Here is a 25,455-nt window from a genome sequence, read left to right on the forward strand (position 1 = left end):
AGCACTTCCTGTCAGATGTGGGAGTCCCAGGTAGGGTGTCTGCCTTCAGCCTTCATTATGGCATTATTCTTTATTACTTCTGATTAAGAGTAATCATGAAAATTCTCATTTTACACTTGATTTTACAGTTGATAAGTGCAGATAGGCTTGAGAAATCTCCATCCTGTACTGCAAAACATTTAGAAATACTTTTTTTTTTTTTTCAACTTTTGGACTGATTCTCAGAAGACTACTAGATCTTCTTTGAGCTATTGAGAAACTGGAAAGGACAGTAAACATTACAATTATGTAGGACTAACAGTCTACAATGCAGGAATAAGAAATCAATTCCAGGTCCCCAAGGACAATAATTTAAAATCCACACTGAGTCACAAATGGAAGCTTATTTCAGTTTATTAAAGAATAGAAAAAAAAGTTCCAGTAATTATCCAATGCCATAGCCATATTATGTCCACAATATCAGCATAGTTAACAAAACTGTGTTAAATCTAATGACACAGAATAGACATACAATACAAAAATAGAGACAGAAATTTCCAAAGGCATTCCCTAAAACAGCACTCTTATATTCTTATATCTTAGTCTGTAATAGTTATATTACAGACTAAGAGACCAACAGATTTGGTCTAAACTGGCTCATGTGTCAGCAAACTGTGTGTGCATGTAGAATACATTTTAGGTGCACCTAGTGGAGATAAACCTAAAGAAAATGGAGTATGTCAAAAAAGTCCAAATGGAGTAGATATTTGTGGATGAACCAGAAAGAGCAACAACAAATTATTACAACAGTTTGTAGTGTTGACAGGGTCATGGTTGGAGATGAGTTGGACCAGCAGGGCCCTGTAGTCGTGCATTTTGAAACTTAACTCATTTTGTGAAAAATACCCCTTCATCCTAAATAAATAATGCCAACATGACAAACTTCAGAAGAGAGTACACAAGTTCTTTTAAAACTGAATTATAATCTAGTTAGCCTAAATACAACTAATGGCTAATTTTACTTTAAGTGAATCCACTGTTACTTATGATTTAATTTACTAATGATTACAAAGGACACTTTGGGTCTCTTGCATGATTTTCACACAATTAAAGGAAAGCCATGTCAGAGCCATATAAAAAAAACAAACAAAAAAACCAAACAAACAAAAAAAACCCCGACACATTCACTTATACATCCCGTAATGTCACTTTTCTGATCCTTTTAATCTCTGCCATCATAAACCTTTAATCTCTAAATCTATTTTCTTGATTCTATTTAAGGCCAATATGTTGAATATATTCAGGTCATTCAATAGCTGAAGGTCTCGTAAAATTGAGGAATACGTCTTTTAACAAATCACTACAATATTATCTTATCTTATTTATAAGCAGCTGTTATTGGCCTTTGTTAAAAATCACTCAATCATTCTTGACCTCCATGTTCTTAGAACCTACAGACTCAGCCTTCCACTTTCCATTTCTTGGCAAAATAATTGAGAAAGTAGGCTAGTCCACCTAAATTCTCAGTGACCATGAAACAGTTGAATATGTAATTTTATTTGATCAGCTAGAGAACAAGTTTTGGCTATGAATACTGTTGCACTGCGAACTTGTGTTTCCAAAAGTCATGCAGCATCCAGTTCTCAATTCTGGGTCCTTCATTATTAAACCTGTGTAAACTCCCACTATAACATTTTCTTCCATCATACTGCAGAGGCCACATACATCTTGAGCACTGACAGTTTGACTGCACAGAGAAAATTCCCTTCTCAATGTCTGAATTTTCTGCAATTAAACAGATTGTTACTGAAAAATAAACAGAAAAAACAAACACAAGACATTTATATTCCTTGTCTCTGAAGGCCAAAAACTATGTCAAATGTATATAGATTTAATAACATCACAAATGTCTGTAAAACAACCATCAACTCCATATCTCTGAGGTGCAAGACAGACATTCTCTTCACTGTTGACAGTAAGAACCTTGTACTTACTTTTGTGTTGGTTACGTGAGATTATAAGGCTCTCATATCTGATCCTACCCAAGAACTTTCTGTTAAATAAAAGTTCAGAATGTTGCTGCTACAATACTGACAACAGAATGAGGGTTTACACCTTAAACTTCTTCAATGGATACTGGTATTTTTTTTTTAAGAACTATTAAATAACAAAAATTTTAATTCATCACCATCACTACTACTACTACTACTACTATTATTACTAATACTACTAATACTACCACTGCCACTGCCACCTTCAGTGACAAAGTTGAATGATTTATTTCAGGTAAACTCACCATTTCTTGCTACTGTAAATAGTATTTTTCAGTAAGACCCAAAGGCAAAATCAGAGTGAATATAACATACAACATTGCTGTAACATTTTAACAAAGTTGCAGTTACTGGCTGTTGTAAGTAAAATTGTGTTTTCAGATATAAATGGCACACTTCCTCTTCTTTCTTCTCTGAAATACAGCCCATATCCTTGTGTATTACACTAATTTGTTTAAGCTTATTTTACTAATCCTCAACCTGTTTCCATGCTCAGATGAAAATTTCTCTCTAAACCCAGCATCAGACTTTTGACCAGGAGCAAAAGTCAGCAGTGTACATCCATGTGTTAGTCAGTGGAAGGTTATTAGCCCATCATGCATGAAGTTAAAAAAAAGAACAACTAGGCAAGCTTTGATTTGCTGGACCACCAATTCCCACCCAGTATCTTTCTTACAAGTGTCAAAACACAACATCTGAAATGCTTGGAAATCACAGAAGGAAACAATTAAAAAGTGTTTTACTTTCAGAAAAACATGCCACAGTTAACAGAGCCCTGCCATCTTGATAGCCAACCTGCTACAAAGTGTGCAGGAATTAGTCCACTTTGTACTCCCTGCAGTTGTTAGTTATAGCCACAGCTAACAATGTTAAACATTCAGTCCCTTGGATCTTGTATTAGGATGGAATGTTAATTATCCCTAAAAGAAGGACATCAGACCCCCAAAAGGAGGTCATCGGTCTGGAAAACCAGACTGTCCAGATCAAAACCATCATCTGGCCATTCTCTTATTTATGCGCATTTCAGCAATGGGGAGGTAGCAAGTCACCCATATATAAATACCCCAATGTTACATTTCTGAAGGTAAGTAGGTAAAATATTGGCTTGCTAATAGAATAAAATATGACTAGATACCTGGCTACCTAGCAAGCTAAGTGTAGAACACCCGCTTAGTCATATAGATAGCTAATGAAGTAAAAAACATAACAATTGTAATGTATGACTGAAATGCAGACCATTAACACTTCATGTTAATCAGCAGTCACTTCCAAGCCATTTCTTAGTATCTGCTCTGTACCGCCATTTTATTTATTTATTTATTTATTTATTTTAAACTTTGTCAAATTTCATGATTATAAAAATGTTAAATCACCATACAAATAATTTAAAAAGGACAATGGCTCTACTGTAATTTTGGCCATAAAGAATTACTTAGAGAGAAAGCTAAAAGCAGAGGAATCTCATTTTTCCTCACAGTACACAGAATGGTCAAAATGATCAAATTAAAATTGTTTATAGTAAAACAATGAGCGAAAAATACAGATTAGTGATTGGTCCTTTGCATCAATGTTTGCAAATTCATTCACATCTATGCAGATGCTGTGTAGACTGAATGTGTTGCTCTGCTAAGGTATGGCCCAAAAGTCAATTAGATTTGGCACTAGGTGCTTTTTTGTCATCAAGTGGCTCTGAAAAGTCACTAAATCCAGCAAGAAAGTCACCAAGGAGACAACACTGGCTAAGGGCAGAAAATGCATACATGTAGTTACAAAGTGTATGCTGAGGGTATTTATAATTACAAATGCATTCATGCCTCAATAAATCATTGCAACCCTTCATTCAACTTTATTTATTGCAACAATATTTCAAGTAAGGACACATACCACATGAAATGGCATAACCTTAGCTCTTCTTTCTGCAAAATGACCTAGAGGTGGGTTAGCAGATGCATGTGTATCTCCAAATATCCCTGGTGTCACTCACTACTTGCTAGCTAATGCTAGCTAAACTTAAATGTAGTTAGCTAGATTTATTGTGCATGTTTGAATAAAGGGAACAAAAATGCAGGTTCCCTAGGTGGTCCAGCAAAAACAAACACCCCCAACACCCCCCCCCAAAAAACCAAACCAAACCAAAACAAAAACATGCATGAATTACAGTACCCTTTGCTACCATTTTGCTACTATGGGAACAGCAACAAGTAGCTTGAAATATAATCTACATTTTTAACAGTGTTTTTGTACCACATTCTATGGTAAGATTAATCATTTAATACTTAGAGCAGCACACTTTCCATCATCAATAATATCACCTGATGGTTGCGTCATGCTGCACTACCACAACACGGAGTTGAGGGAAAGCTAATCTGAATGTGTGCTTTTTGGGATCTGTGGTTTACATAACCGTTATCCTATGTGCTTCTAGGATGTCCTTGCTTATGTTTATAGAAGTATCGCCTCTGCAGTTTTTAGTTTCACAGCATTTCCCTTTGTCTTGAGGTCAAAGGAAGGTCAGTTGATGGGGTACACAGAACATGTAATCTCTAAGGAAGTAAAAGATTACAAGGTGCAACATTCAGTTGCTATAAATAATTCATTTTATAAGATCACAAGATCAATTGTTTCATGGCAAATGAACAAAACAGACTGCTTAAGTTTTAGTTACAAACCTTTTGGCAAGCACATTATCATCAAGTAGGGAATTTGCCATTCCATCTGGAAGGGTACATACCTGTTTGAGTGAACCACTAGAGTTGAGGAGGGCGTAGATCATCCAAAGAGGAACCAACAGAGTTGAAGACAGGGTGAACCACCAACCAATAGCATAGCCCCACCAGGGATATTCAAATGTATTGTTAAACTTCAGAGGAGTGAATTTGACCAGCGAGAAGACAAATGTAGCCTAAAGATGGGAAAATTCATGATCCATTCAGGAATATATTATGGTATCTGACATACATTTTGTTCACCAACTACAGACATCAGATTATGCTCTTCGATTCACAGGTACGCACTGTGCAGACCACAGGTGTAATGTACTTCCAGCAGTACTGTGTTATGGTCAAGGGCCGATACCCAATCATGTCCACAATATTGTCATAAAGACGATGAGAACCTAAGAACAATAGATTATGTTATCATGATTCATTGATTATTTGCCCAAAACATACAGACATCAAAGTCATAGACAGTACTCCCACATTAGCACACTACTATAGACATACTGTATCTATAGAACACTGATGTATATCTATATTGATAAATGATATACAACTACAAAACCTGATGACAATTATTAATGAATTATTCATTAATTCATCTATCATCATCATCAATTTTAAATTTTAGGTTGGGTATTTAAGAATATATCCAAAGCTGACAGGCTTAAACTGCATTGGTTCCTGGACAGCCAATCCAGTCACAAAAACACAACCTACTCAGAATATAAATGCTTAATTTGGAGTACTCACCATACACCCACCCTACACACACTGACTGTAGAATGGCAAAAAGTAGAAGGGTCATCCCACTGCAAGCATAGTAATCAAACAACTGGAAGATATACAAGCCACCCTGTAGGACAAAACCAACTTTCAGAAAGCTGGCCCTTCAGAAGCAAAAAGATTTTGGCAAAGAACAAGTGTTTAGAGCATGCCAAGTTAAATTTATAATTATGGGAAGTTAAATTTCTACTATTCATCCCTAGCAAAGCTTGCAGATGACTTCTCATGGACAGCTAGCACATATGTTTAACAAGATTCCTGTAGTGGTAGATGACTTCTTAGCTGAAGGTGGAGCAGTCTAAGCATCATCACCTCTGTTACCATCAGCAGGCCAATGAAGAAGCTCCCAGCACAGATCAGTAACAGGAAGAGCTTGCGGCGGTGACCCATGAGGAAAAAGGAGGGGTACATGTCAGTTATGGCCGTTACCATTGACTCCAAACACACAAACTGAAAAGAGGACAGAGAAAAGCTTAAGTGAATTTACAGTCAGATCACTTGCCTAATATAATTATATACATAAACTGTAGGTAGTCAAATAAGTTTTTTTTAAAAAAGAAAACTGACCTCACTGTCCAGGCCAAGTAGAATGATCATAAGGAAGAAACATATGGCCCATAGTTGGGGAATAGGCATCATTGCAACTGCTTTGGGGTATGCAATGAAGGCCAACCCTGGACCTGTGAAAACAATCAAGAAAGACTATTTATGGATAATGTACTCTTGAAAACTTTCCAACTACATAGATGTGTAGTGCTATGAAGAATTTGGCTGAAAGGCTATAGTTCTATTCACCTGATTCTGCCACAGTTGATATGTCTGTCCTCTGTTCATAGGCCATGAAGCCCAGCACAGAGAAGATGGCAAAGCCAGCCACAAAGCTGGTGCCACTGTTCAAGAGGCACAGATACACACAGTCTCTGTAAAGTAGAGATCCATCATGCCAATCTCTCAGTTATGTTAGTTATGTTTTCCGTTCATCAATATTTCTTCCACTGATAGGATAACCATTGCACAAACCATTGAACTTAACATAAAAAAGGCTGATCTTAGATTTGAAAAGTAATGTCAATCCAGTCTAAGGCATCCAAATCCTCAGCATAAAAATGATTACCAACCACAGTATGTAAAATATACATGTAAAATCATGTGAATCCATGTCAAATTTACTGAACCTATTCACTGAATATTATTACTGTATAAGAAAACTTCACAATGTTATTACTTTTGTTTTATATTACTATGTAGCCCATTAATTTAGCCATAGTAGTATAGGCCTTCTCTCTGATTTTAAACTGTAAACAGAAAGATGAAGACAAAACATGCATATGTTAAAATTATACACATCATGTAAAGCCGTGTCAAAATTATGGTAGACATATGTGCATCCTGATTTAGTATGAGCTTAGTCTGCTCACTTGTAGCAATTATTGTTGTACTTGTTGTAGCTTCCCATAGCAGTGAGGCATCCAATGCAGAGGGCATAAGAGTAGAAAATCTGTGTTCCAGCATCCATCCACACCTACATGGTGAAAAACAAAAATACAAGTGAATATAAATTTACAGGTGAAACCCATACCACCCTTTTGTGTCACAATTTCATACATCACAAACAATGCTCTTTCATGAATAGTTAACAGACGACAATGAAAGAAAGAATATGCTATATTTCTTGCCCCAGGGCGAGTTGGCATGAATCATATATGAATGGTTTTCAGTGTCACATTTCCCTGCTTCCACCTGTGGGTCTGTGAGGCGTGTAGGATCCGGATAGAGGTAGAAAATGATGCCATTTACAGCTCCAGGTAGTGTGAGTCCACGCACCAAGAGCACCACCAACATCACATAAGGGAAGGTAGCAGTGAAATAGACGACCTGAGAGTAAAATCAAATACCAATAAAACTGTCAAATGCAATGAAAAAACTTGAATAAACTAATGTTTTATGTAAGAGTTTGTAATTCCACCACTAAGACCTTCTGAGCAGCATGAAGCTCCCACCTTGCCGGTAGACTTCACTCCCTTCCACACACAGAAGTAGCAGATGATCCAGGCCAACAGGAGACACAAAGCCAGCTCCCACCTCATGTTACCCAGCTCATACACAGTGCCTGTGATATTTAGCACTCTCCTCCTGGAGAGCAAAAACATTTGGCCTAGTGCATTCCCTCTTGGAGGATGGAATGTAATAATACAATCATTTTATCATAATCACACAACAAAGACAACTCACTCCCAGAACTCTTTGACGGGTGAAGTTGCATTATGCAGTATGCTCAAGTTGCTAAAACTGCCCAAACTGTCAAACTCAACACATGTTTCTGTGAAGGAGAAATAAGATAGGTATTTGCTCTAATATCATACATTTGCATTTGGGTCTTTGTTCCAATACAGTACATTTAAATAAAGTTACAGTACATGTGGAGCCTTTGACATGAAACATAAGGGGTACATATTAATATAATAAAATACCTGTGTTCCAGTTGTTAGTGCAGCTAGCCCATGGTAGCTCCGCACTAAAGGAGGAAAAGAGATAGAAGAAAGCCCATGCCAGAATGATGATGTAGTAGATGCTGGAATACAGCACAACTACCTGATTCCCGTAGCCCAGTCCTGGGGAGGGGAAAAAAGAATTCTAACATAATTTTCCAACTTCCTCATCTCTCTCTCAAAACACAGGCACATACAACTACCTACCCACATCTAGCTTTTCTGCTACTGAGTGCTCATTAGCTGGTGAGCTGACATAGCAGAAATGCACCCTACTGCCCAAAATCTGTTTACTGCAGAAAAAAGGAAACATGTACTCCAAAACTGCTTTGCCATTTTGCTGTAATACATACTTCTGCTTTCCAAAATTAAAGGAAGAGCCTGGTCAAGTAGTAAGAAATTTTTCATTCTAAGACGTTTAGTTCCATTCACCCCTATTCACTGTAGACTCACTCAAGGGCACCTCTAGCTTCTGACAAACTGAGAAGACAGTAGAGTGGTAATTCTCTCCACAGGTTCTCTAGATATAGTATATCCAAGCCACTAGGTGTCAGTGTAATGGCTGTTTCATAATATGAATATTTTTTGGGAAGACTTATTGCTCCTAAAATATTGGTGTGAGATCACATTCTTTAGCACATTCCATTGCTAACTAAACATATTACATCTTTCCTGTCAAGCCACATGTTAATATTCATAAACATTTCTGCAGATACATATTTTATATATTCCTTTATTTCTTTAATTTCAAACTGCCTATGTAATTTTTCTACTACCTGTGTCTCAACAATGCTGAGCAATGCTTTCCATATACACATGCTTTCACATTGTAAATGACAAAATTGAAGTGAAATTGAAGAAATTCTTTTTTTCCTGTATGCTTCAAAACACTCATTCCAAAATAAGCTTGTTTTAGAAAATATACAGTAATTTTGTTGTGGAATAGAGTTTTATATATATATATAGTGCACAAAGAATACAGCCACCTAACAGAATAAAATAAAAACCTTATGTAACTGTGCACTGTATTGTACCTTGTTACTTTTTACTTTGTATTTAAAATGAACACTTGGACACCAAGACCTTTTTTGACAGTCTTCTTCTCCAGGGTCAACTTTGTACATTAAGGTTCACCTTCAAAGAGAGGACAGATCTTCCTCCAGCAAGTGATGCTTCCCTGGCTGGTGTATTGACCCAATGATGTCTCCAAAAGAAAGAGTGGAATGCCACAGGCAAACAGGAACACCACATAAGGAATTAAAAAAACTCCTAAAGGACAAAGTCACAATTTTAGAACTGTGTGGCGCCAAAATGATTTAGGATCATTTCATTTCAGGCCTAAAGCAGTGCAGTGTTTTCATTGTTCCAAAAGCTCAGATGCTCTGATGCAAGGCTAATTTAGAAGACATTTATTAGTCAAATAAATAAAGAACACAACTTTCTGCTTCTAGGTCATCTGTACACAACTAAAAAGAACTGTACTATTCATTCTCTTCACTCACCTCCACCATTCTTGTAGCACAGGTATGGGAACCTCCACACATTTCCTAGACCGATGATTTGTCCGGCAACAGCCAAGAGAAATTCTGTTTTACTTGACCACTGGCCCCTTTCCTGAGATTGATGCTTTGTACCAACTCTTCCTGAGTCTGGATAAGACAACTTAAACTGCATCTCTGGACCATAATTTACTGCCATTTCACTGCAAAGAGGCAAAATGTTTTAGGTGTCTGCATTACTATAACTATATAGAGGCACAAATAAAAGCCAGATACAGAGTAAAATATAGCACAGTAAAATATAAACGCAGTCACTGAGTCACTTTTAAGAAAATAGTTATTCAAAGCTTAAGTGCACACAGTAAAATGCCAGGTTTAATATTAACCATGTAGTTCTAAAGGAATTCACAGTATGCTGGTAATTAAACATGATCTAAATGTGTGTCTATGTAAGTATTCACCAACAAATTAATAAGTACATTATACCAGGCCAATCTGAACAGCAATAAAATTAAAGCAGTCAGCAACTTGTGGATTCACACAAGGTCTCTGAAGAAAGGTCTTTGACCCTAGACCTGAATATTTCCACCAAAAACTCTTATTTAATAAAGGGTCAATTTAATAGCACATTACATGGCAACCATGTCCAAATACGACACCCAGCCACATATCCATACACATTAGCCGAGTAGTCTGTGAACCCTGCTATTTTTTAACCTCCAATCCATCTTTATACCATAGTAGTCCAAGAGCTATAGAGGGCATATTCAGTGAACAAACAGTATACTGTACAAACAGTATACTGTCTATCAAGGTACTGCAAACTGGACAGTATTATCTCAGTACCACATTATTTTCATGCAAACAGCACATGAAAGACAAGGCCCAAGATTAGCCTAAAAAAAATCCTTAAACCTTTTTGATATTACAAGTGGATGTGGCTTTTAGTGTCCACTGTACTTTTGTAATAGTACATGTGTGGCCATTGTGCATACATTTTGCAACATCCATTTTCTGCTTAAATACAAAAAACTCCACACACAAAGTAACTTCTCATACCAAGAAAATTGATTGATGACAATACGTTTTGTTTGTCCTTACACATTTTAGTGAAATTCCACATATAAATAGGCATAAATTTTAATAAATATTTTGCAGTGATCACAACCACAGACTATTTTAAATACATCTAGAACTGGACCAAACTGACACATCAAGCAATGATTCAGGGACATTTTGATAACATTCCTCTGATACCAGCACAGCATGAGAACTGTATAAAATATAGTTTGCCATATTAAGCATTACTTTAACTGTACTTTTAAAAGATGTATTTCAGCATTTTGTTGTTTTTTTCCAGTTATCAAATAATTTTTTCAAGCACTTCCTCTAACAATTTTTGCATTGGACGAGAAGAGCTGAATAGACCTTTATGGAATTCCAGTTCAGTAAGTCCCTGATTTGGCTTAACGCTTGGGATTCTAATATAAACGACACACAGCATAATGATTAAAGGGTTGTCATGCAAATGAATTTAGATTACAGGTCAATTTATTTTTAAACCCGTCTTTTTTTGTCGCGCTGACAGTATAAAACAAAAATAATTACAACAAAACGTTGAACGTAACCCGAAAGGACAGTGAACACACTACTCAAAACAACAAATTAAGACATTACATCCACTTGATAATGGTCTACGGATGATTAAAGACAATATATGGATCAAAAGTACTGAATGTGCGAAGCTGAGATTCGATTAACATTAACTATTAATAAGGAACTCAAAATTCATGTAATGAGTAAGCGAACTCTTGGTGCATATTTAACAGCACCTATCAAGAACAGGAAGAAAAGCATGAAGTACGACGCCTTCCCCGTGCCCTTTGGCCCACATTCATCTCATCTACAGAGAACGATACAAAACAGTGGGCTGTTTTGTTTGCTGGCTTACCCGGCACAAACGAGGGCTAAATGTTCTCCGAACTTTCCCGTGCACTTATTTTTCATAGGATTACACGGAGAATTGCGAAACAACGACAAAAGGAGTGTGACTAAATAGGGAAAGCGATAAATAGTACAGGCTACTTGATGGATGATGTTGTTCAGAAGTTTAACAAGCACCTCTCGAAAGAGTTTGAGAGAGTCTGACATAAAGCTACGGTGAATAGTACGTACTGTTCAGTCTCCGTGGTACATTAATAATCTTGTTAATCACACCTGCCTCTTTTCCCTCGGGCCACAAGTAAGTCGACCATAGACAAATTTGAGCGTGTAGACGCATGTCTATATAAGGAGGCGTGTGCATGCGTGCGTGTCTGTGTATGTAACAGTATGAGGCGGAGTTTAATAGAAGTAGTCCCTCCTTCCTCCATGAGTGGCAGAGAAAGGCGGGGGCGAGAGCATGTGTACTGCGAGACACAAGTAGCATTTTGATTATGTAACCCACCCATAAGTGTGTTTATTTGTTTTATTTGTACATAACTTTGAATTTATATTCAGATCCATTGCCCAGACAAATAGTCTGTTCCCCTCGTAGACTGTAGGCTTGAGAACTGTATTGCAGCGCCCATATGCGGTCATATGCGTGTGCAGTTTAGGGCCACAAAATGAGAAAGGTCTGTTGCTAGAAGGAACTCGCGTCCAGTGTGGATACTGTTTTACTTCACACACACACACACACACACACACACACACACACACACACACACACACACACATATATATATATATATATATATATATATATATATTCGGCATGGCATCCTGTATTAAGTAATCTTAAATTATGCTGTCTTGCAAAATGCACGTCGTATGTGTGTGCAGTTTAGTGCCCTGAGAGAAGAAATGTGGGGTCTGCTTGTAGGAACTGGCATCCATTGTGGATACTACATTCACTGTTCTACTGCATAAAGACCAACCTATTGTGTCTGAGATATATATATATATATATATATATATATATATATATATATATATATATATATATATATATATATATATATATATATATATATATAATGTTAGTATATACTAATATATTTATTATAGTATATATTACTCGGTGCCTGACGCATTACTTCTTCATGTTAGTCGGTACTTGACTAGCGACCGAGAGAGAAGCACCGAGAGCGGGTGAGTGGAAGCTATCATGAATCCGTCACGAACCGAGCATTACTGGACACGCCCTTACAGCGTCATTGTCACTCAACACAAGAATCTTTGCTAACCAGCGCCAGCAGAGTAAGACTGTTCCAACGGAACTCTAGCATATGAAGATCAAACAGTCGTGCACAACAATACTAGAACTCGAGCAAGAGCTATTTTTTGTTATTTTCATGAGTAGCAATTCACGATTTTTTCTTTGACATCTGCACATTTGAAATTTGTATTAATCTGTTGGATAACAGTTACCAAACTGAAAATATTTCTGTACGTGTGTAGTTTGGTAACAAAGAGTACTCCACACCCGTCAAAAGACGAGCGATATAAAATTGTTTTGTCAGAACCCAGGACATTCCCTAGTTAATGGGTAGTGATCCTAGACCCTGCAGATGACTTTTTCAGCAGCCGTATTCATAAATTTCACCACTGAGTTTCAGTTACACAAACGATGCCTTGTCTTTTTGTAATTCTAAATCTCAAGTGTGTGGGTGTGAATGGGCGATTAGTGGTTATTTTTTTCATATTGTAGTTGGCTAGCTATCAAGCGATTTTTCCTAACTATGATCTCATATCTTTGGGGTGTAACGTTCAGAATTTGATCGAGCTTTATTAAGGGCAAATCCATATTCAGAGTCGTTAGAACAGTCCAGGGTCAGTGAGCCAACATTAAGAGTTCGGGAATATATCGCAAACACATGACAACAGAAAAGGGAAGCCGATTATAACAAGCAGGCTAGGAATCACACAGAGGCTAGAATTAACGCAAGGCTAGGAAACAAGAACAACTAGGATTTACAAGCAGTAGCTAGAATTACAGTAACTAGCAAAAACACAGGCAGGGTTTAAATACATGAACTAAAAAACACAGAATGTAGGGCGGAGAAAACGAAACACGGAACCAAAGCAAATACATGAGACAGGGTAACCACGACAATAAGGACACTAGGCGCGACCAAACGTGACACTGGGCTCTTGTCAGTCACAGGCCCTTAGAATCGTCCTAACGTCACGTCTCTCTGAAGTATTTTATATTTTTCAGCTCAGTCATCACTACACAGGAAAACGTCATACTCTAAAGCTGCATTCCTGGAGGTACAATAGTTACTCATTTAACACTTAAGTCTAGGTGGGCTTGTCAAAATTAGAAAAACAAATTAGAATTTGGACACAGGAAATGCCCCAAGCACAACCAAAGCAATGTGAGATAAGGAATATGTATTAACTGGAAATATAAATTAAGATAATGGGTTTGTGCAATTAATTAGTACAGGAACAATTTAGAATACTGGGGGTCGGAGCGTTGGTGTCTTAGGATTTTTATTTTGTGAGAAACAATATTTCTGGGGTCATTACTGAGGTATTACTGCTGCCTTGTTAGCTTTTTTGTTTGGACTTTGTTTGAGTTGATTTGTTATAGAGAATAAAAATTCTCTCGAGGTTCACTCGCCTCTCGCTCCCTCATTGTTGCCAATGTCTGCATCATCCTGGAGGATTCTGAAGTGTTTAAGCATAATATCAGCTACTGTTTTATTTGTAGGACGATATGTCAACACCAATGGAATTCTTGTAAGTCTTAACAGCAGATTGTTTAGTGGTTAGTATGTCTATTCTTTGAATAGGTAAAACACGAGCAAATCACCTATGACTTCCTTAGGGAACCCACAGTTTTGAAGATATTCACACATTTCCATGCTTTTCTGAAGGACGTCTTCATTTTCACTGCAAATGTGTTTAAGTCTAAGTAGCTGTGATGGATGGATTTTTTACAAGCTTTGGGATGTGAAGAATTGTACTGCAAATAGGAATGAGAGTCTGTAGGTTTATAATAGGTGGTGGTATTTAAACAATTTGCAAATTTCACTGAAGCATCCAAAAAGGTTATCCTCATGCCAGGATGTGCTATACTCCATGTATATTCAAGAGCTGGGTGGAACATGGAGAATGAAGAAATGAATAGTTGGATGTATTTAATCTTGATTTTAATATGATCTATTTCTTCATTAAGTTTATGGATTCTTTGAATGTAGCTACTAACTGTTTGTCTCATAATTCTCCTGCTGCATTTAAATAAAGTAGATTGCACTAACCTGTAGTAGTGTCTGTTATTTTTGTTGGGATTAAAGTTTAGTTGGAACCCTTTAGGATATATGTCTCTCAAACATCTTTGAATAAAGTGGATATGGCTGGTACGTTTGGACTTAGTCCAAGTACATTTGGCCAATTTAATGACTAAACTGGAGATGGTGCAGTCCAATTGATTAGAAAAAATTACAATCCTCCTTAAGCACTGAGATTGTACAATTTTACAAATAATATTACAAATATTACAAAAAAATAAAATATTACAAATCTGAAGAAAATTCCATGTGTATCTTTTTATAAGTTTCATTCTGATCACCAGAAGCAATCAGTATTCAGTTCTAGTGAGAGTATGACTTATGGAGCAATAATTGGTGGCGTGAAAAGAGTTTTGATGTTCACATTACTAAAGATTTATTTTGAAACCAATGCAGCATTCCCTGGCAACCACAGTGAAAATCACTGAGCAGTTAAAATCAGATGTGCTCTGGCTTGGCTGAAAAGAAAACCAGCAGCCACACCAGCCCTTTACAGATAAGATTGTCCACCTCTGTTTAAAAAAACAAGTCTACATTTGACAGGCACACTTGATTGTGATCAATTGATAGGTGCAAATACATTACATACTGCTTGCTGTTGACAAATTACTGATTACAGTGATTAATATATGCTTTATTGGTATATTAGATGTCTAGAATATTCTCCTCCAGCTCCCTAAAACAAACCCAGACTATACTACTTCAGTTTTATGGGTAAGGGATTTCATGCTAGGCTGCTCAAATAAATTAGCTGAATGAAGTTGTTAAACAATGTTTACAAATTTATTTGGTAATCAATAGTGGTACAAGTGTGTGAGTTAATCCACTGCTTAAAACAGCAACAATAGTAAAAATTGCTCAGGCCATAAAGAGTAGTCCAGAAGATACAAGTACTCATTGCACCCTTATGTCTGTGCATACACAATATACAAAAATAAAACAAATAGTACTGCAGCGCATCAAAGAAAAACTTTTTTCCTTTGGCAAGGTTAAGTATCAAGAACACCACATAGTGGTTGCACATCTAGCCACAATGCGAACAGCACAACTAGAAAACACTGGCTAGATATTTTACATGATGATGACAATACGTGATGATAGAGACACATACACGAACATGGGAAGGAGTCTGGGGGCTGGGGTGGGGGGGTGCGTGCTGCGACAGAACCCCCTTCTGATGGCCTGACTTTCCCTTTTTTTTTAATTTTTTGAAGGCATGGGAGAGTCAAGTCCTTCCCTCTTAGGGCTGTTGAGGGAGGTGCTAGTGGGAAGCTTTGGGTCACAATGAGGAGCTTCTAATGGGGCTTCACCTGCCTCCTCTTCTTGGATGAGCCTCTCCAAGTCTGTACTGTTGCAGGTCAGCCTTACATTCCCCAAACTAGTAGTGTCCCTCCTGAGGTATGCGTCTAGCATGTTGGCAAACATGTGATCCGCACGTCACTTGTCCTCGTGCCTGCTCAGTTTCCTCGGGGAGCAACGGCAAGTACTCAGCCCCCGCTAGAAGACCTTGTAATGAAAAGGAGGCTCGCTGCATCTCTTGGTGGTTTGTGTGTGATGAGACGTGAGGAGGAAGTGGGATGCCTAGGCAAATCTCTGTAATAAAAAACGTGTATATAAACGTGTATATCTCTGTAATAAAAACGTGTTTTATTAACAACACAAAGAAAACCTAAACCAAAACATGAGGAACAAATCAAAAACACACTAAAACTTATCAATGTAGTGAACAGCACAACTAGAAAACAGCGGCTAGATACTATACGTGTGGTGCACACAGGGTTGAACACCGACAAGAAACAACAGTACAACAGGGGTTTAAATACATGTGCTAACCACGAACATGATCAATTTACAATGTAGGGGCATGCCGATAGACACACACACACGGACATGGGGAGGAGTCTTGGAGGGGAGAGCCATGCCGTTACATACACAACATCTTGGGAATCCTAGGCATGCCCTCTCCACCTCTCTCCTGGAGCAGGTGGCGGATACCATAATACACAAATAGTTCCTAATGAACCTATTAACCTCTATGTACTTTATAAAGTGCACATACATGCAAACCAGGGTTACATGCTGATACATAAAAAAAAAAATAAAACATACGAAGCTGGTCAAGCGCACACACTAGTTGCAGATTGCTGTATGAAAATGGGCCAAATTTTGATCATGCAAATAGTGTGAGTGAGATTCATCCATCACATGTTTAACTGGCATTATAGCTGTCAACAAAGTGAGTATGATGTGCGATGTGCTTGCATATCTTCCTGTTCATTATGACCATTTGTTTAGTTTAGTTACCTTTTAGCTATTCAAACTTCTTTTTTTTTTGGCAATGCAAATGTAGTTATACACCAAGTGACCCTCTTTGCATTTGTTTGTCCTTTTGGATTTCTAGTGTTTTTACCGGCACTATGTTCAAAAACTGCCTGCTCTTTCGACTGATTGTCCTTGTCTCACATCTAATTAAACACAACTGGATCACCACCATACTCTGAGTGAACACAGTTGCAGAAGAAGACTACACTATATAGATCCAGTCAAAATACACAAAGTACTCAAAGTGCTAGCAAACTAGGGGGAGCAACTCTGCAATTATAAGCACCAACTTCAAATGGAAATGGTGACCTTGCGGGAGCTCACATCAGCTGTTTGACAGGAACCTGCTCAGCCCGTACCCCTTCCTCACAGGCACATCACAGCCAGCCTCAGGCCTCAAACCTGTAATCTCTCCCTCCCTGAAAATATGTCACCATGCAAATGAAAGAGGCAAAACTCTATCATGTTCACAACAGCACCTGTAACTTGTGCCTGTGACCTGGATAAAATGTCCTTTGTTCCCTCCAATGTCTCAGAAACACATTTGCCTGGGCACCCACAGTTTAGCAAGAAATTAATCACACAGCCACAGAATATGCTTTAATGTTCTTTGGCAGGTGACACATGTCCCTCTTATGTGGCAAAATACACTTGGGAAAATGAGCCCTCTACATGCAAAAGCATAACTGAGTATGTGCAATCCATTCAAACATAGATCGAAAAGGTCATGCCAACTGTGAAGCATAGTACTGAGCACAGCGAGCACAGCAGACGGCAAATAACTGCCCTGCACAGCCCCTTGCATTCCAGTCGCAAGACAGGGTGTTAGTTTTTGTCCTATGTTAAACTGCAAATTCCTGGAGAAATGGCAAGTACCATACACCGATATGCGGCGAGTTGGAAAGGTAAACTGCTACATGTAACAACCAGGGGCACCACCAAACAGGTGTATCACATTAATCTGTTAAAAACATGGATGGAACCCTTACTCCTGCTCTAAGCCTTTGCAGACTGAAAGCCACTGCTCCCTGGGCCTCACTACACATCGGGAAAGAATTCACCTCTAACAGAAACAGGAACTGGAATAGTTTGCAGATTTTTGTCTTACTCAAGCCTGAAAATGGATGAAACAGCTTCTAAGAAGAAATACACTTCCAAATTTCAGTCCACTTCAGTGTAACATCTTCCCCTTCCCCTAACCACAGCAGCAAATACCACGTTTTGCAAGATATCTTGGGTCAACTTTATCATAGAACATGGTCAGAAAAACATTACCAAACATGCTAGCATAGCTCAGCTACCTAACACAGACAAGCTGTGGAGGCATTTTACTATAAGCTATAAATTTAAGACTAAATAAATGTAATTTTACGTTCAGATTCTTGTATTTATTCTGTTAATCTGTGATGTAGGGGGTGGGGGCATTGAGAGTAGGCTGTTTGCCAATAACCTGTAAAATCTCACAGTCCAAAATCTCACATATTCACAGTCCAATGTTGACTGGTATAAATGTGTTTAAAGTTTAAAAAAACAAACCAAAAAACAACAAAAGCATGCCTTCTGTCAGACATTACTCAACATTAAGAGTGCCAACAAACTCAAGTTGTTATCATATAACAGTTAATGTAGTTTGAGCAAGGAAGTGCATAATTTTCTAAAGATGAGCTGTCTATGTTATTTTTAACTACATTGGTTATGGTCTGAATCAATCAGGTTTGCTGGCTTTTGTTTAATTTTGATTAGAACATTTATGATTAGAACAGTTTTGATTGGTGATTTTGCCCACAAGCAGTTTTCAGCAGGTGCTTAAAAGTAACTTGACGTGTATTGCGTAATATGCCAAGCAGGCTCATTTTCTCATCATGCTCTGTCAAAATAGAAGCATCCAATTTTTCCAGTTCCACGCATCACTGAACACATTGTATTCACACTGTGAAATGCAAGCATTTTGCTCACACTGTAAAACCCTGCCAAGGAACAGTTTAATTGCCCAGCTGTCAAACAACAACAACAAAAAGGCATAATGTGTCTTGCAATGACGTTGCAGGACATTCAGAATTAAGTGATTAAATCAACTGAAGTTCCCTTTACGTGCATCATGTAGAGAAAACATGTAGGGAAAACAAGGGCACTGTTCAGGGATCCTGTAAAATGGTATGCAGCTATTTTTGTATTCTAGTCACTTACCACCTGTTCTTATAGACACAAGTGTGGTAGGCACCATTGATTGGTGGTGGTCCAACAACTTGAAATCCTGTGTTACTCTTACCCCATCTTTCTCTCCAAAGAGGGAACAGTAAACCGCTAGGGTCTGGCTGCGTAGTCCAAAGTACCAATTCTGTTAATATGACTATGGGTGTGCTACATTCTTAGTCTCGTTCCATCCTGGTCACCTGCCTTGCCAACAAACCTATTACTCTTGGTTATACCAGTTAACCTGGTATAACCCCAAAATTAGCTGGGAGAGTATTGTTACAAAACATGTAGAGACAGACAATCGTCTTCTCAAACAATCAGGAGTCATGTAATTTTTTTACAATCTTGTTACAGATGACAGACATTTAAAAAACACTGGAGATATTTTGATATCTAAAATATTAGACACTTTCACATTTAAACTACATGATATTATCAGAATTAGGGAATGGCTATGTTTATGCAAATAATCTGAAACAAGCTGTGTAAGATTAAGCGAGATCAACAAAATAAAAAAAAATCATTAATTGAAAATAAAATCATTAGTAATAGGATTTAAAAGCTTATAAAGGTGAATATTATAGTCTCTCAGTGTTAGTAAATAGTTAAAAATGCAGGACAGTAGTTCATCAAATATTTCAAGAAAACTTGGATAGTGATTGGCAAGGTGATATCTATCTATCTATCTATCTATCTATCTATCTATCTATCTATCTATCTATCTATCTATCTATCTATCTATCTATCTATCTATCTATCTATCTATCTCTCTCTCTCTATATATATATATATAAACTAACATTAGAGATTTTTTTTGAGATTCATTTCAAGATATTCAAAGGTATATAATTCTACAAAACCTTTTTTTTTGCATGCAGACAAATGTGTAGTGATAGACAGATAGTGGGGAGAGGGGAGAGGGGCTGTTTATTAAAGGAGATATCTTTATTACCAAGATAGTTTATGTTTAAAACATCTACTGGCTATTGCATACAATTGGGATTTAAAAAATAGCATAATTTCCAGATCAGCAACTCTTGAGGAGCAGAAGTTGAAAAAGTTTATTATTTTAGTTTCTTTGAATGTGGCAAGTCAATCTGATCAAATACTTGGGGCTCCTTCATAAATGGAGTTATTATGTTGTGAAGCAGACACACTGTTAGCATTTTAATCCCAGTGAAATTAGGATGAAGCCCAACTCTTCTTTTGTACATTTCTAATAATAAAGTCTCAAATTAATAGTATACTGGGCTCAGATGAAAGAATCAGATGATCTGTTTGTTTTCATTGTGGGGCCCTGTAATTCAGGGGTGCTGTGTTGTGATATGAATGTATAGTGCTTGCATGTGTGCCAGTATTTATAGTTGCGTAAATTTTCCTTCGTTCAAATACTTATGACAGCCCGAGTGCCGCAGGGCAAAGAGCAGGATACACAAACGTCTCCCGACACAGACGGACATTCAGTTACACAAAATACGAAGGATAAACAATATGGCACTCGCACATATCAATCAGTGCAGCATGATATGAATGATGAACGATAATGGGTACAAAAGCATAAACACAAACAGGAACAGCGCGCATGCACTGTGAGCATGCATACCAACACTAACTCCTACAATGACCAACAACATGCTACATAACACAGGTGTTAAAATACAGACATAAACAATATGAACAACAAGCTTCAGGTGTGTGACTAACAAGGGGTGTGGTAACAAACAAGGGGGCAGTCACCAAGATAACAGTCAACAATAAACTCCCACTGTACGTGGTGGGCCATACCACGTAATAAGTGGGAAGTGGAGCATACTGTTACAATACTGATGAATAGCAGAAAATTAAAGTTAACTCTAGACCTTTGTTGAAGTTTGTATTAAAAACAGGTTTATATTGTAAAAATATAGCCTAGGCTAACTATTTTTTGTTTGATTGTTGGTCTAGATTGTATGATATAGCAAGAATACTTTATTTTGTAATGTTTCTAGGTAGAAACCTCTGGATTGCTATGCACGGCAAGCAGCAAAAATAGACCTGAAGCATTTTTTTTTTTCTATTTGGCATGACTGTTAGCACTAGGGTGTCACGTGCCACAGGCAGCTGGCCCATTACCATGGTGAATCGTATCCAGTGTGAAATAGCACCAATCACAGAGTTGCATTCTGCACTTGCTACGCTGTTTTGGGGGTACAATGGGCCAGAGAGTAAAACTCACACAGCCTGGAAGCAAAGCAGAAGTCCTTAAATGTATTAGTTTAGAGGAATGATTCAGGTTCTGAATGGGTCATGACATGGTTACAACCCTATTGCCAAGCCCAGCTTGCATATATTGTAGTTCTTCAGCTGGTAATGGTGTCATATCCATTTGGTTTGGAAGCTGCAACAAGTTAAAATCAATGTGTTTCTACAGTTTGACAATCTTTAATGCTGTTAGAAATTTCAGTTCAAGAATGATAATTTGACTCCAGAAAACATTATTAGAACAAGTTATTCATTACATAAAGTGTAATGTTAGTATAAATGTGCTTACTAGCCCTTATGAGCCCTTCCTATCTCATCAGTAGCCCTAGTCCTCTGTTCTCTGCTCAGTTGAAATAGGTAAATTTGTAGTAACCAGCAATGTGAGTTTTTGAAAATATCCAATCGAACAAATCACACCTCTTTCCTTTCAAAGCTGCTTGACTACAAATGGAGGAGTCCATGAGAGAGCGCATGGAGCACAATGCATCATTTTCATAACTATATCCCATCTCTTATTCACAAGAAAGAGAGCATCTAACATTATTATATTGGATGTGTTGAACATGGTTATTGTTAGTACTCACATCTGTCAAGTTGCTATGTTAGCATTGGGAAGTTCTGTTGAAAATTACTGACTTATTGTTGGCTAGCTTGCAACAGGTACATTTACAGCATTTAGCTGATGCTTTTATCCAAAGCAACTTACAATCATGACTGAGTACACCTTGAGCAATTGAGGGTTAAGGGCCTTGCTCAGGGGCCCCAACAGTGGCAGCAGTTGGGTTGAACCAGCAACCTTCCAATTATAAGTCAAGTAACTAAACCACTGAGCTACCACTGCCCAGATAGGTGTGTTAATGTTAAATATCAGGAAAGCTAAAAACATCAACGAAAAACTATACAGCCAAAGCTAGTTTACAATGTTTATTTTTAAATTTCATCTAATTTCATACATAATGTTTGCTGATGAAACATCTACAGTACCGAGATATCTAACCAGTTTGTTTACATTCACATTTAGAGCATTTGGCAGACGTCCTTGTCCAGAGTGAATTATGGAATGAAATAATAATTGATAACATTAATTAGCAAGAGGATTGGGTACTACCTTTATCCAACCTAATTTTTGTCCCAGCCTTTTCTACTTCTGCCCTACTTTTCTTTCTTGGTTTAGCAATGCAAGCTGTTATAGGTATCAGTGTAATTTTCTCGCTAGCTTTCAGCAAAGTTTGTTGTGAGCAGAGAAGTGGGAAGAGAGCAACAAACAACAAACAGCAATCCAATCCCCAGAGTTTTGGGTGCATTTATTTTAACAGAGTGATAGAAGGCTTTATTTGGAGCTAGCAATTCCATGCCAAGGTCATCCCTCTCTAGAGATCTGCTAAATTACAGAGAGGAAGAGAAGCAGAGGAAGAAAGCAGAGAGATGCTGAGTCTCTCCAGAAGGAGAAGGAAATCAGCTTTCCTCCTTGTAACATTACCTCTAATAGACATCTTCTGTTTCCTCAGTGTCTGCCTGGTAACAAAATGTTAATCATGTAAAATACATATGCACAGGAATACATTCAACATAATTATACATCACAACTGACCAAAAGATCAAGACTACTTTTCTTACAATTTCATGCTGCTCATAGAATGTTATGTTCAGTACAGTAGAATGCTTATGTTATGTTTCTATGTTCTCCTTTGTTTTATCATACAGCTTGCCAATCATATTTAAATATTTAAATCTGAAAATCACACGAGTTGATACAGTTATTTTGTATGGCTCTAAAAGAACTTAATTATAGAAATCCAGCTGGTCCAGATAATCTTGAGTCTTTCTATGCATCATAATTTGTTGCTGATCCAGTTATTTTAATTGTCACATTTTATCCTTTTTTATCTTGTCATATTTTAATTGTACTTCATGGACAAAAAAATACCTAAAGATGGGAAAGCTAAAGTACTCATGGGCAGGGGCTACTTTGATACAGGCATCTGCTCAGACACATGACCGGTGATCTCCAAGATTCGCTTCCTGGACCACTTTTATTTAGTGTATAGATGATTCTCCTTGGCCAAAGATTATTGAATAAGTTACCCCAGCTATGTAAATGATACTCAATTTTGCTATGGTCCTGTTGACTTAGTCTGTGACTGTCATAAACATATCACAAATCTGGAGTGCCAAACCCTCATGCACTTAAATAAAAATGAAATGAGAATTTTAATTTATTTAGGAACAAAGATGAGATATGTAAACTTGCATTTTCTCTTGACAGTAAAAACAAGACCTGGAGAAGCTAATCCATGTATTTATTTCTAAATAGATTACTGTAATAGTCTCCAAATACTCAAACCAATAGCTGTTTTTGAGCTGCTGATCTGCCATGCATGTCAAATGAGCATGTCTGGCTTTACAGCTGGTATGATTCCCTCCCTGTACAATGACTAAGCAGGTCTAGAGCCCTTGCTTTGTCTTCACCTCTTAAAATTCACAACTCTGCAACCTCCATTCTGATTACTATTTTCCCAGTGCCATATCGGTTATTGTGGTTGTAGACTAAATTCCTATAGAACTGTTCACTGTCCAGAGAGTACAAACATATGCTTATTCTGAACCAGTATGTGAGTGGAACGGCAGAAAATTTGTGCCTTGCTCAAAGCATTGTGTAAACTCTGCTTCAGCTTTTCTGTACTCCCGCTCCTGTGCTTAGAGTGCTCTGCAGTTCCTCTGCTCCAAATCTGCTCTTTCCCACTCTTCATTCCCCACTCAAGCCAGAAAAATAAGAAAGCTAGCATACTTTATTGAACTGAAGAAAAACCAGCAGTAGACTGTAAAAGTTTTTTTCATCTAAAATTATTTTAACAAAACAAACAATCAGAAAACTCCCCAATAATATTGTTCACAGAAAACTAAGTAATGTGTCACACCTCAGACACCAATCAGTCAACCATCAACCAATGATTTCCCACATTTACTCATCCATTCACAATCTGCTGAGTATTAATTTCCTTCACCTGTTTCATTTTTCATTTACCTAATTAAGTCCCACAGGTGCCTCATTCCAGTGCTTCGGGTTTGAGCTTGTAAGTCATCTGCCAAGTCTGCTTATCAAGCATCCCCTTTTGTGCTCGCGCTTGTGTTTTTTGAAATATCTCTTAAAATCTGTTCCTTTTTGGAACGCTCGTGTCTTGCTCTGTGTCTATCAAAATGTCACATAATGTTTTCAAGACAGATGTTTTTAGACTACACAATGAATCCTTTGAGGTAGAGATAACCTCACTGTAGTTTTGTTTGCTGAAAAGGACACTTGTATTTTTGATCTTTTTCTTACATAATCAATTACCTAGATAAGTCCAAGCTTGTAAAAATATACAGTGTAATTTAAATATGGGATTTTGTCACGTTTCCCATTGGAGTGGTACAGAAACTAACTTGGAGCAAGGAAAAACAACACAGCTGACATTGATAAGTCACTTCCCTTATGTTTCATTTATTGTTATAGCAATAATAAGCAGAACAGTTTTCTGTGTGCAGATTTCATGGGGAGACCATTATTGCTGCTGCTCGCCATACAGAGCATATCGCCATACATGCTTTCCACCGACTCTTCTTTCTCTGTATTCCATTACTTATTGCTTCAAGTTTTGTTAAATAAATATTAAGAAAAAGTAAAAAAGATAATGGGAACTACGATGTTCATTTAGCTACTTCATTGTTACGCTTTCAAATACTCTAATGAGGAAGGTTGTCTCTATCTAGGTGATTAGGAGAAGTAATGAAACTAAATGTTTCCCTCTTACTTTACATGCAGTCAATGATGTTTGTTTAATAAATGCTTTGGTTGCATTTTACTATTTGTGTTTAGCTTACAAGCATGTTGTTTAGTTAACAGATGAATGTATTAG

The 25,455-nt window shown here is 37.4% G+C and overlaps 1 protein-coding gene across 6 annotated transcripts; it reads right to left on the minus strand.

Annotated features, from left to right (window-relative positions):
* Positions 1-377: 377 nt before the first annotated feature.
* LOC113575961 (sodium- and chloride-dependent GABA transporter 2-like) lies at positions 378-11,842 on the minus strand. Of its 6 annotated transcripts, none has more exons than XM_027007810.3 (15): positions 11,697-11,838; positions 9,525-9,724; positions 9,157-9,291; positions 8,005-8,145; positions 7,766-7,853; positions 7,534-7,666; positions 7,274-7,408; positions 6,952-7,055; positions 6,329-6,453; positions 6,101-6,213; positions 5,846-5,983; positions 5,501-5,603; positions 5,045-5,145; positions 4,762-4,932; positions 378-4,573 (listed from the first exon to the last, which is right to left on the minus strand). In XM_027007810.3, the coding sequence occupies exons 2-15, from the start codon at positions 9,718-9,720 to the stop codon at positions 4,505-4,507; spliced, it is 1,752 nt and encodes a 583-aa protein (XP_026863611.2). In that variant the 5' UTR covers positions 9,721-9,724; positions 11,697-11,838; the 3' UTR covers positions 378-4,504. The 6 variants fall into 6 exon arrangements, with proteins under 6 accessions (XP_026863611.2, XP_081574371.1, XP_081574368.1 ...); XM_081718245.1 differs by lacking the exon at positions 11,697-11,838 and adding an exon at positions 11,473-11,687 and having other exon boundaries at positions 9,157-9,226; XM_081718242.1 differs by lacking the exon at positions 11,697-11,838 and adding an exon at positions 11,473-11,687 and having other exon boundaries at positions 5,846-5,905.
* Between the last annotated feature and the right edge of the window lie 13,613 nt (positions 11,843-25,455).

Source organism: Electrophorus electricus, chromosome 7, assembly GCF_041902795.1.
Source record: "Electrophorus electricus isolate QZ-2024a chromosome 7, ASM4190279v1, whole genome shotgun sequence".
Lineage (NCBI taxonomy): Eukaryota > Metazoa > Chordata > Actinopteri > Gymnotiformes > Gymnotidae > Electrophorus > Electrophorus electricus.